The sequence below is a fragment of the Pristiophorus japonicus genome, chromosome 20 (genome assembly GCF_044704955.1).
Source record: "Pristiophorus japonicus isolate sPriJap1 chromosome 20, sPriJap1.hap1, whole genome shotgun sequence".
Taxonomy (NCBI): Eukaryota; Metazoa; Chordata; class Chondrichthyes; family Pristiophoridae; genus Pristiophorus; species Pristiophorus japonicus.
Window position 1 is genome coordinate 21,886,802 of NC_091996.1, and position 12,385 is coordinate 21,899,186.

The 12,385-nt window shown below is 40.4% G+C and overlaps 1 protein-coding gene across 5 annotated transcripts in view; it reads left to right on the forward strand.

Moving 5' to 3' along the window:
- LOC139232434 (disabled homolog 2-interacting protein-like) overlaps positions 1 to 12,385 on the forward strand; it is a 1,003,994-nt gene that overhangs the window by 523,555 nt on the left and 468,054 nt on the right. The window contains exon 1 of one of the 5 annotated variants that reach the window (XM_070862604.1): positions 5,065 to 5,209. The exons of the other annotated variants lie outside the window; for them this stretch is intronic. Coding sequence (XP_070718705.1) covers positions 5,089 to 5,209 — 121 coding nt within the window. The 5' untranslated portion in view covers positions 5,065 to 5,088. Of the gene's footprint in view, positions 1 to 5,064; positions 5,210 to 12,385 lie in introns of those variants that run through there. 5 annotated transcript variants of the gene reach the window in all.

Sequence of the window (12,385 nt, forward strand, 5' to 3'; positions counted from 1 at the left end):
CGTCGAAAATCCAGAGTTACGGAATGTTCTGGAATCTGCAAAATGTTCCAGAATCCGGACCTGCTGATCCTGTTAACCTCGGGGCCCCGCTGCTGCCCGACCCGGGCCTCGGCCCCGCTGTCCTTGCTTCACCGCGCCTCGCTGCCGCTCGCCTCGCCCCCCTGCTGCTCTTACCTCGGGGCCTCCTCTATGACGGGGCCTGCCCGAACACTGCCTCCATGGCGGGGCCCACCCCTAAACACCTCCTCCACGGCGGGGCCCGCCCCTGAACACCACCTCGGTGGGGACACTTCCTCCCCCGCCCCTCTTCTGACGTTCCGAAATACGGAAATACCCGACACTGGGCTCGGGTATTTCCGGATTCGTGACTTTAGAAAGATGATCGAAAACCCAGAATCAGAACGGCCTCAGTTCCGAAGGTTCTGGATTCTCGACGCTGCACCTGTACAGAGAAATGCAACTAGCACTAATGTGTCTTGACATGAGACTTTATGATAGCAATTGGTTTATTACAGTTGTTGCACGGCAGTTTCCTCGGGAGGTTCTCCTGATCAGTTGCCGTACCTTCAGCGGAACATCGGCAGATGCCCCGGCTACGCAGTTTATCCAGGGTTTCTCCAGATGTTCCGCTGAAGTTACAGTGGCTGATCAGAGGACTAATTGCACAAGTTTGTAATGCAGCTGTCATGTATGTACATACTGCTTGTAGCCACCAGATGATGTCATTGTTGGAGGCCACTGAGCAGCACACACATGGTGCTGCTCTGGTATAAAAGGCCAGCCATTTTGTGAGTCAGGCACTTTGGGCCTAAATAAAGCAGAAGCAAGGTTGTACCTTGCTTAGTGAAACATTATTCGGTTTGAACCTTTATTGCATACATAATAGCAATGTTCAGTTATTAAATGGTTATTAGTGTATTGGATTTTGGTCCTTCTTTCAAGCCGTATGTTCAACTCTTGTTGAGACACTTCATTTATTGGTACTTTTACTTGGAAAGCTGAAGGATAGCAGAGCTAGAAACCGGCATGAGTTGAATTTCTCCCCCAGTAATTCATGTTCCCATGACAATACCTTCAAAATAAATAAATTGTTAGGAATAACTGTTTTGTACCATACACATTGCAATGTAAGTGGTATAGATGAAACTGGTTTTCATATTTCTGTATTGATTGACTGTCTGGTATAAATGTTAAATGTTTCTAAATTTCACAATTCCCTTTCCAATGGGAAATAAGTGATTGTTAAATGGTCAAAAATTGAAATGTACTTATCCTTTATCACTCAAAAGCAATTTATTGGGAAAATCTGACTGTGTGACATATCACTCTGTTTGAATCTTAAAATGTACATCATCTGGGAGTACTGAGGTGGTTACTTATGGATCTGTGCCACAGTAGACAAGGTACTTCTACCAGAAACCAAACACAGCATACCTTGGAGGAAGCATAGTGAATTCCTGCTGAATTTTCAATCACTTCTAACCTATAAGAAAGACTTGCATTTATATAGCACCATGTAGACCACCAGACGTCTCAAAGCGCTTTACAGCCAATGCAGTACTTTTGAAGTGTAATCACTGTTGTAATGAGGGAAACGCGACAGCCAATTTACACACAGCAAGCTTCCACAAACAGCAGTGTGATAATGACCAGATAATCTGGTTTTTATGTTGATTGAGGGATAAATATTGGCCAGGACACCGGGGATAACTTCCCGACTCTTTGAAATAGTGCCATGGGATCGCTTACGTCCACCTGAGAGAGCAGACGGTGCCTCGGTTTAATATCCCATCCAAAGGACAGCACTTCTGACAGTGCAGCACTTCCTCAGCACTGCACTGCACTTTCACAAATACTACAGCCTGCTGCTATTCTTACAGCTTCTGAAAAATAGAATTTGCATATCCTATAAATATTTTATTAATATTTTCATTACTTCATAATTTTTCAGTGCATATGTTTACTGAATAGCTATCTCTTTATACCTGATAATATGGGACACTGGCGTTGAATAGGCAGAAAATCTATCCCAGAATTGGAAGGAGTTAGTAAAGTTTTCAGTAAATTCACTTTATATTGGTTATTAAGATTTTTTTAAAGTTTGCAGCTTCTGGTGTAGAGAGGGACTTTTCTTTCTAAGACATTGATGGTAATCTAGGACTTCTATGCAACCTTGGGCAAATATGCTACTGATATAAAATAATATATAATAGTCTAATTTTCATACCATAATCCTCATAATTAGTGTGGTCACTTCCGTAAACGTGACATTTTGAGGTTTTCCAGTGTATGTTATTGAATTTTGACGATGTTTGGCTCTGAACACTGTTGCATAAGTATATGTGCTATTCATTCCTACTTTTCATAATTACAATTTAGATACACTGGCCTAGATTTTCCGCTCGAGATAACACTCATCTCACCCCGCTTTCCACCATCTCTTCTGGAATATTACACCAACGTGACGTGGATGTTTAATCATTTCACCTGTACAAGGGCAGGTGTTTCAGAATGGTATGCAAATGATGAAAATACCTCATCCAACATATATTCCATTATTTGTGCCATAGGGATCCCTGCCATCCAGTGCTGTTATGGATGACAAAAGTCCTTTTACATTGTAAATGATAAAAAAAAGCATATATTGTCAATTGCAGAACGATTGATTGCTTGCACTTTGATACCTTTTCAAAAAAAAAAATCTGTCCATTTTTAAACAGTATAACAGGTACAGAGAACCTCTTGTACTCTGCACAGTGGCAGACCTCGCTTCTCCGCATCCTGCTGGGATGCCCAGGAGAGGTTGGGGAAACTGCTGAAGAATTAAAAATTACTCTGGCTCAAGGATCAGAAGCATATTTTTGTGACCGGCAGAATTTCTGTTCTGCAGAATCCCTGTCCTGCTTAAGATGTACAGAAAGTTCCAGGCCACTGTGTAAGGGTCCGATGTGACATGAATCTGGGCAATCTCAAGCCAGTTCCTTCTGGGCATTGGTGCATAGCATGAAACTATCCCTAATTCGACACTAATTGGCAGTGTCACTCAGAGGGGCCACAGGATAGCTGGTGTGGAGAATGGAAAGAAGTCATGCCGATGCAATAAATTGTGCTCCAGTGAAGTTGGGACCGAGGGACCTTGTAGGGCAGAACAGAAGGAGCTTCACTCCTCATCTGGCTGTGGTGTACTCGACAGCGAGCACTTGATGCTGACCGTGAATTGCTGAAGTGGGAAGAGCTCCTAATCCTCAGCGCTAACATTCTTCACCTTGGTTATATAAAATATTAGAATTTCTTTTTTTTTAAATGATATGCTGTGTAAATAGTTTATCGAAATATTTTGTGCAATGTAGATGGATTTATGCTGCAAATGAGCTATCTCGTAAAGTCAGAAAATTGGAGGCATTGCAATAGCGTAGAGAATGCTAATAAAATTATAACCATATGCTGTTGATTGTGTTCTAATTACAGCACTGTGGGCTGTTTCAATTTAAAAATCATTTAAAAGTAATGTTGTTTGCAGGTGACTGTAATAAACTGATAGCCGTAGGAAAACAATTTTGAGCTTCAAAGGAATTTCTTCGCCTGGAGACAGCAGCCTGCAGCGTCTATCAGATTTGTGCAGCACACAGGGGAGGGTGAAAAGGCTCTTAGGAAATATAACATTTTGGCCTTTACCTTTTTTTGAATTCCTTCCTGTTCAATTCTGTTGTGGTTATCTGCTTTCAAATGTATACTATTTTACTGATCTGAGGAAAAACTTTACCTCTTAAACAATTCCCAAGCTGAAATGTTTTGACCAGTACGATTCCTGTCTTTGAGAACTGACACTTCCTGAAAATCCTGTTTCCATAGGCAACCGCTCAGCTATTGACCCAAATGTACTTTCCTGTCTTGAATTGGCATTTTACGTACAAGTTTCCATACAAAGCATAGAGCTTTTCCAGTCATTTATGGACATTGAAATGACTAATTTCCAGCCATAAAATGTAATTGTTCTTACCTTCTAACATATTGCAGTTTTTTAACTTGGAAAAAGTAAAAGAAAAAATATTTAGTAAAGCAGCTACAGGTATTTGCAAATGTTGACAATACTGGATATGTTCTAAATATAATGAACAACTCCCTAATTCATTCATATGTATGTTTTAATAAATACTCAATAATGTTTCCACTATCCTTGTCAAAATGCATTAATTTCCACTCCTTTAATAAAGGAATACTTATTTCCTTATCCAGTGATGAGGATTTGTGCAACACACTGAGATTAAAATAATACAATAAACTGCAGCATGTACAGTGAAAATATGTAGCTATAAATAAGGTACTTTTTTATGAGTAAGTCTGTAAAGTTTACCTTGTTCACCTTTAGTACTCCCCACAGGCAAAGCAAATAACGTAAACTAGTACTGAATATTGAACTTCCTGATTTGCTTATAAAACTTCATTACTCGCTGTGAGTTTCAGTGCTGAGGGCTAGAGCATATTCCAAAGTTCAGCTTTAATTCCAGTATGAAATTGGATTCATCTGTTGTCCAGCTGTGAACTTGCCTATTTGACCCGAACTCATCTAATGTTAACTTGATTGGCTCATTTCCGTACTGCCTTTAACTTAGCATGGGCCCCATGTATTCTTTGAAAACCTGGAATAGATTCCTACAGAGCAACTACTTGTAGCATACTGTGCTAATGTTTTAGTTTAAAACTTGGTAGCCTGTGGTAAAAGGGAATTTGTGCAAGTAGTATATTTACGTTGAAACTTAGCAGTGAGATATGAATATCTGATATGTTTTATTCTTTTGCAACAGTATATGCTATCTCAATGTGAATGGAAGGACTCCAGTTCAGGATTTTTTTAAAGCTCAACTTTTGTTCTCTGGTCCATAGAATTTCAGTTTCCAAATGTAACAAGCTTATCTTCTCAGTTGTGCAGAAGTATGACTAACCAACAGGCTTGGGCAAGTTTGCACTTAAAAAAAATTCTGTTCTAGAATATTGCCTTGCGCATTAACCGTAATGAATGACTTTCAGCGCTGAGGAGTTTGATTTGTATAGATTGAAGAAATTACTGGCGAAAAAACAGATGACATAATGTCAGTTAACAGCAGAAAAACTTCTGGACGTCCATCCTATTACTACAGACTGTTGGGAAGGTCACGTCTTCAGAGACAACGCAGTCGTTCCAGGAGTCGCAACAGACCAGGCAGCAGGGGTAATATAGAGTTTTAACCAGAGTACAGTGCTACAAAATCCTAATCTGTCCCACACTTTGTCTCCACATTTAAAACCTTTTTTAATATTACGAATGTGAAATTACAATCAGAATCTTGCATGCCTCCAGTGATTGCTTCCCATATTACACAACTATCTGTTTTTAGTGTATTATGTGGAAAAAGCGACATTAGAAAATATTCTGCAGTCTAATTCACACTTCATGATAAGGGTGTACTTTACTGCAATCTTGCCAAAGTATAAGTTGAAATTTCTTCAATAGTTAAAACGTAACATTTTTTTAATCACAAACTAAAAGGGAACTGATATTAAAAAGTAAAGACTGGAAATGACACAATGAAAGAACCTCAGATCTTGATGATTACTTTTTATTGAGCATCTAGATTGCTGCTGCTGAGAGGATTTATGGCATGGTGTTACTTTAGCCATCACACTTTTTAAATACTAATTGTAAACATTGCCACATTAATTACTTTCCCTGCTGCTGTTTTCTGCTTGATTGTAATGCAAATTTGAAAATGGTCTAATGGCAATATTAACCATTACACAATAGAGGTAATAAGGTAAGTAGAACCGATTTGATGTTTTCCATTGTGTAAATATAAATCCTATAAAAGCTGTAAATTGTGACTGAAGCCAGAAAAGATAGGATAGAGTACATTGGAGTTTTTTTGGGGATGTTTTACTACATTAAAGGCGCAATATAAATAAAAGTTATAATTATTATCCGTTTTCCCAAATCTGCAGTTTTGTTTCTGAAACAAGTTGTACCTTAAACTTAAGCTGGAGCATATCCATGTCTGAGTTCCATCACAAAGCAGTCCTTTATTATTGATTACTTTTGTGGTAACACTCAAGTGTCTTATGTGATTAAAGATGTATTTGACAGACTTGTGAGGATTTACTGTGTATATCAATGGACTAACAGTGACTTGACCAAAGCATGGGTTGCTGCTAAAGACATAACACCTGTCATTTTGTGTATGTGTGCGCTGATTTAGTGAAAGCTTGTGGCAGCGCACAGTAGAAGTCAGGTCACTAAGACTGTTCTTGCTTGAGGGAGCTGCTGCTCTGGTTAGATCACACTGTAGTTTGCAGATGCTTTTGTTAACTTCATAGCAATGGCTGTAAAATAAAATGAAGTGCATTTACTCTGAATTGATTTGTAATGCACACTCATGTCGAACTGAAAGATTAGTATTTTTAAAATACCCAAACAAAATCCACATTACCAACAACAATGTCAGCTGATATTGAATTCTCAGTCATTATCTTGTATATCTAGGTAGGGAAATATTTCCTAGCTCCTTTGTAAACTTTAATGTTCTTGTTTCTATTTCGTATTATTGATAAAATGGTATGAATGCAAATGATTGTTTCCCTCATCTGCTTTGGTACTGCTTCTTTAAAACAGTAGATTTCAAACTTTTCCGTTCAGGGAATCCACTGCAAATATTGACACACTTCCAGGCCTCCACTTCCTAACCTGCAAGAGCAAGGCAGCTTTGCAAAGAAAAGCCAGCTGTCATTGCAGTAATTTTAAAAAATTAGATATGCAGCAACGACATTAATCTCCTAATGAGTCAACAAATAATAAAATAAAGTAGAATCTGTGCTTGAGGTACGCAGTATGCCTGCCGCTCAGATTGAGAACTATCTGATGAACTCAGGCATTAAACTGAGCCGCATAGCGCCCGGTTTTCAGGCTTCTACGCAACGTCCTAAGGCTCCAAAATGGCAAGCAGGAAGTACACGTATACTTTCGACTAGAAGTGTGGCGCCTGCCATATTGGATTAGGAAAAACAAGAGGTGTCCTTTAGCCACGTTTGAAGTAGGCATGAGACTGTTTGCATATGCAAATAAGGGGACAAACACCTGCTTCAGGTCCCCACTCCAACATCAGTTTGTCCTGAAGCAGTCAGGGTAACCAACCCTAAACATCACCTACATTAAAGGAAAGCTGTTAGTTACCAAACTCAGCATTCTGAACGCTGCTGACTCGAGATCTCCAACCTCCAGAGCCCATTACCCCGATCTCTCTTCCTCCTCTCTCCACCCACCACCCCCTCTCCCCGCCCCCAACTATTGATCGAGGCCCCCGGCACCCGATCTCCTTCCCTCCAATCACACCATTCGCGATCCGCCGGACCACCATTCCCCACCCAAGGCCCGATCTCTTCCCTCCCCGAGGATCCGATTGACACCCCTCCACCGAGGCCCGATTGCTATCCCCAGATCACCCCCGACCTCCAATCACTTACCTGTGAGCAAGAACTTGCAGTACTTACCTGCATGCTCTCCTTCCGCAGCGCGTCTTCCATCTAATGAGGTCCGAGACCCAATATCCAGGGCTCTTTAGGGACCTCGCAGTTTGTACATAGGGTAATTATGCTGTTCAAATTCCAGCTGTTTTTTTTCTCAAATATTTTGAGATGTTCAGTTGCACTAATGGATAGGCATGTTTAAACATAAATCAATATGTCACAGATGCTGGAGTGTTTCTACTTGTCGAGGTCGGTAAACTTTGCAAGGAGTGGTGTTTTGTGTTTACCTAGATGTGGAAAATGAATTGATAGATGCCTCTGAAAAACACAGGTAGCAAGTTGCTAAACTTGCAATCCGAGCAGAACAGAGGTTTCTATCCCGAGGCTCTGCCCCTTTAGTTCAGTTTAGCTACTACTGTTCAACAGTGAGTTTATTCAAGTCGCTTCTTCAGCCTTATTCTGTAGTTGGGGGTGGAGACTAAAGTAAATTAGATTGTCAGTTTGATTTCTAACAAATGCATTGTATTGGCTAATCTGAGAGTGGTGATGATGCTAATCTTATTGCTATCTGAAACTCAGACCATCTCCTGTGAGAAAATAAATGGAAAATAGGGAATTATAATAAATCTTTTAATTTGAATTAGGGAAAAAAACCTTGGTAAGTGACTGAGTGAATATGTTCATGCCTACTATCTGTCAAGCTAGCTAGCAGTACAGTGTCGTCCAACAGAACATTTACCACCAGACAATGTCAGTAAATTACAGAATAGATTAGCTGTCTGAGGAAAGTCTGGTTTTCACAGTCTCGGACTTGAACATTCATCTTCTAAATTAATTTTTGATGTGCTCCTTTTGACGGTCTTATTTAAATTCCAACCTCTACCTTGAATTTCATTTTTTTGCATTTTTAAAGAGTACAAGGGTTTTAACTGATAATGACCTGTGGCAGCTGCTATTGGAGCAAGGGCATAAGACTCATTATTTTTTCATGAGACTCATTATTGTCCCAGCATTTAGCAAGTCTAGTAGGATTTGGATATAACAATGTGCATGCCAGCACATAATATATGAAAGTGTAACACACTTACAGACAGATTTATTCACATTAAATATTTAAAATGACTATACATTGTATAAATGAATCCATCCATCTCTGGTATTTGTAGTGTGCGATGAATTTAATGCAGTGAAATAGCACCGGCCAATCGCTTGGGTCCAGCCAATCAGACAGTATATGCTCAGCATACTTTTTTATAGCTTATTTTTTTTAAATGGGCAACACAATATATTGGAGATGTCACCAGCGATGATAGTTTTTTCATCCTCCGTTATGACAGGCATTCACTTTTGTGCAAGAATATCCAGAGCTCGCTGTCTTTTTCTATTTATCCTGTTGCTGCATATTAAGCAGACCCTTAAGTGCCTCCTATAAATTAATTTTCAGAAACCATTTTCTGCTGCTGACCATCAGCTATTATTTCACATGTGCTATTTATCATTATTGATTCCCATCTATATGAATGAATGCCGTGGCTGATGAAGTTACGGGTGCACATCTGTGTTTCTGTCTCCATGATGCAGCATGTCCAGTCCAACACACTTTGCTGCCTGCGGACTTAGTTATCTTAACCTCTCATCTTTGCTAGAAAACATTGAGCCAGATTCTGACCTTTAGCCTTGAGTAATCTTTATTGGCAGACGGGAGAAATGTCTTGAGTACAGTTTTATCTTGCATGTCTTCTTTATCTCTGCTGTGAGATAATAGACTTGATATAATTGGCCTGTTGTAAGTTATTCTAGTTTAATTATAATTCATTGATGTTTTGAAAAAAATTATTGTGACATTCTGGTGCTTATCAGATCTAATCATAATTGGCTCTATCTATTTGACTGTAATATATTAGTTAGTGACAGCTATGAGAATCTGCACATTAGTTTTTCCATTACTCCACACTGTCCCCTCAGATCCAACACGTATGCAAAGTAATCAATGTTGTTGAAATTTGAAATGAGATCAAGTAAGTATATTACTATCATTTAGCACTGTGTATTTGATTATAATGGCAGCCAGAAGAATAAAGAAGCAACACCACGATTCATGTGGGAGATCCCTGGTTGAGGTCAACCGAAGAGTTAAAGTTCAAGTTAGTCTAAGCTCTTGAGCTGTACAGAGCCACATAGTGATCAGGAGAATAGAGCTATGGTGGAGGCAGAGATTCATTTGGAAATTGGACAAGCTTGTTCTAGCCACTGAAATTTTAAATAATACAAAAACAAAATACTGTGGATGCTGGATTCTGGAATAAAAACAACATGCTGGAAATCTCAGCAGGTCAGGCAGCATCTGTTGAGAGGAAGCAGAGTTAACGTTTCGGGTCGATGACCCGTCGTCAGAACTGGAGAGTGTTCGGAAAGAACAGATTCTTAACAAGCACAGAAAGGGGGAGGGGAAGAAAGAACAAAAGGGAAGCTCTGTGATAGGGTGGAAGACAGGAGAGCTTAGAGAGAGAAAAGGGATGATGGCCCAAATTCAAATGGTAATGCCAGGAGTTCGAAAAACATTAGTCAAGATAGGGTGTGAATGGCGGGATAATGACCAACTGCCATTAGAGACAAGGAGAAAAAAAGGAAGAAAGAAACCGGCTCTGGCGGGGGTGAGCGGGGGGTGGAGGGGAAGGGAGTGTAAGATTGGCAGAGGTTACGCTCTGAAATTTTTGAACTCGATGTTGAGTCCAGAAGGCTGCAAAGTACCTAAACGAAAGATGAGGTGCTGTTCCTCGATTTTAAGCAAGGCTGCCAAAAAGATGAGTGTTATTTACTGACTAAACTTGTGTTCTATTTAGAGATTTGTACATGGTGCTCTGAAGTGTGGTGCAAATGTCCTGCAATATTGAACAATGTGTGTAAATTTCAGTAAATTAACCCTTTCAGTTAAATCCTGCAGTTGTAAATCTCATCTATATCAGGCTGTGATTTATTTATTCAGAAATAGAGCTTTTCTAATGGAAGGAATTTTTAAATTTTAAATTTTAAATTTTGCTGTTGATTTGTATATATTACAAATAGATAAGAAATATTTCATTATATGCTGATGCTATAGAACAGCATTCATTCCACTTTTTGTATAGATGTTTATTAAAGCATATTAAATGTAACAATCATAATATTCATTAAAAAATAAGTGTCTGAGTTATAGCATCCTGTTGTGGAATGAAGGTCTGGAGAATGAACTTTAATTTCCTGCTGATGTTTCCCACGCGCTGCATCAAGAAATGGTAAAGTCAAGAAAAACAAGTGATGTTCAGACACGTAGGGGCCGAAATTCAGGCCTGCCAGAAAGCTGGCGCGCTTACAATTTTTTAAAGTGTTTTTACTGACCTCTTGGAAGAGGTCGACTCTTAATCAATATTCAGGTCTTTGTCACTTTTTTCGAGCAGACAGGAAGTCGGCCATAATGGGGGAGAAAGTGCGGCGGTATCAGCGGCGGAGCGGTGGTGACATCACTGCGCGTATGCGTTACCACGTCTCTCCCCTCATTTGAAGGGGAGAGAAGCAGCGATTTTTTTTTTAAGGTTTGGCACACCAGCCACCACACGGGCTTGACAGATCTTGGTCTTGGCCCAGTGGCAAGGGTTAACCAAGACGACTGGAGACTAGCTCTGCTGCACGGACCTAGTGCGCACACATATCGCAGTGTGGGCAGGCCGTGCTGCCCCTGGGCCCACGCCTCTTCTGAGCCCCAAACTCCGCCTCTCCTGGGCCCCGATCATGTCGCTCTGCAATCTCTCGCTGCTCCTGCGCCCCAACCTCGCCGCTCCTGCTGTATCTGCCCACGCTCCAATTACCAACCTGGATTATGGTGACGTCCTTTCCAGTCGTCCTCTTCACTGCTGTCGTCCTGTACCAGGCCCCGACCTGCAAGGGAACATCTGTGGCAGGTCGAGGCCTTAAAAGGAGCAGAGCTGCAGGCCCTGGGAACAGCGTGGCGGCGTCAACCTGTGTGGGAACATCTGCGGCAGGTCGTGCCTTAAAAGTTAAAATGTACTAACAATGGAACAGGGTCATAAAGACCAGAAAGACACACGTCCAATGCCTGATCTGTGCAGTTAGCTCATCTCGGCCACAGAAATGTTATAAGTGGCTTCACTTCGGGTTAGGAAGGGGTAAAAATATCAGTCAGGAGTTTCATTTGGTCACTATCCAGTTTATCTGCTGAAAAATACGCTTGTGCTCATCAGATGAAGGCAGTTTCAGGATCAGTTTTGCTGTCCACCACATCACAAGCCTACCAACACTCAGATAGGATGTTTTACTTTAGCACTCCTGACTCTCACAAGCAGCGCATAGTGGGAAATTCTGAACCTCAGCCTGTAATTTCACAGCCATTAATTTAATCTTCAGAGTATCACAGGCCAAGGATACTGAATTTCCAAATATGCTTTCCTAATGTGTGCTAGCAGTGGTGAAATGGAAAATCCTAGCTAAAATGTCTGACCTCATAATGAGGAGAATATGCAATTGAGTATAATATTGGAAGGAATGTATGCCAGTGAGTACCAGCATTTTCAGGAGAGGGAGAAATGTAGAAAGGGAGAAAAAAATTGATTTTGTACTAACCTGTTGCAAGCACGGTTTCATAATGGAGCTGTTTACTTAAATCCCACTTCCCTGCCCTTTTCTCATATCCTTTTATTTTCTTCCTTTTGAAATATTTACCCAGTCCTTTTTAAATGGTGTTATAGCAACTGCCTCAATAGCCACTAATAGTAAAACAATCCATGTTTTACATAGGATTACATAGGATATAAGCACAGAAACAGGTCATTCGGCCCAACCAGTCTATACTGGCATTTGTGCTCCACTCGAGCTTCTTCCCATCTTTCCGCATCTA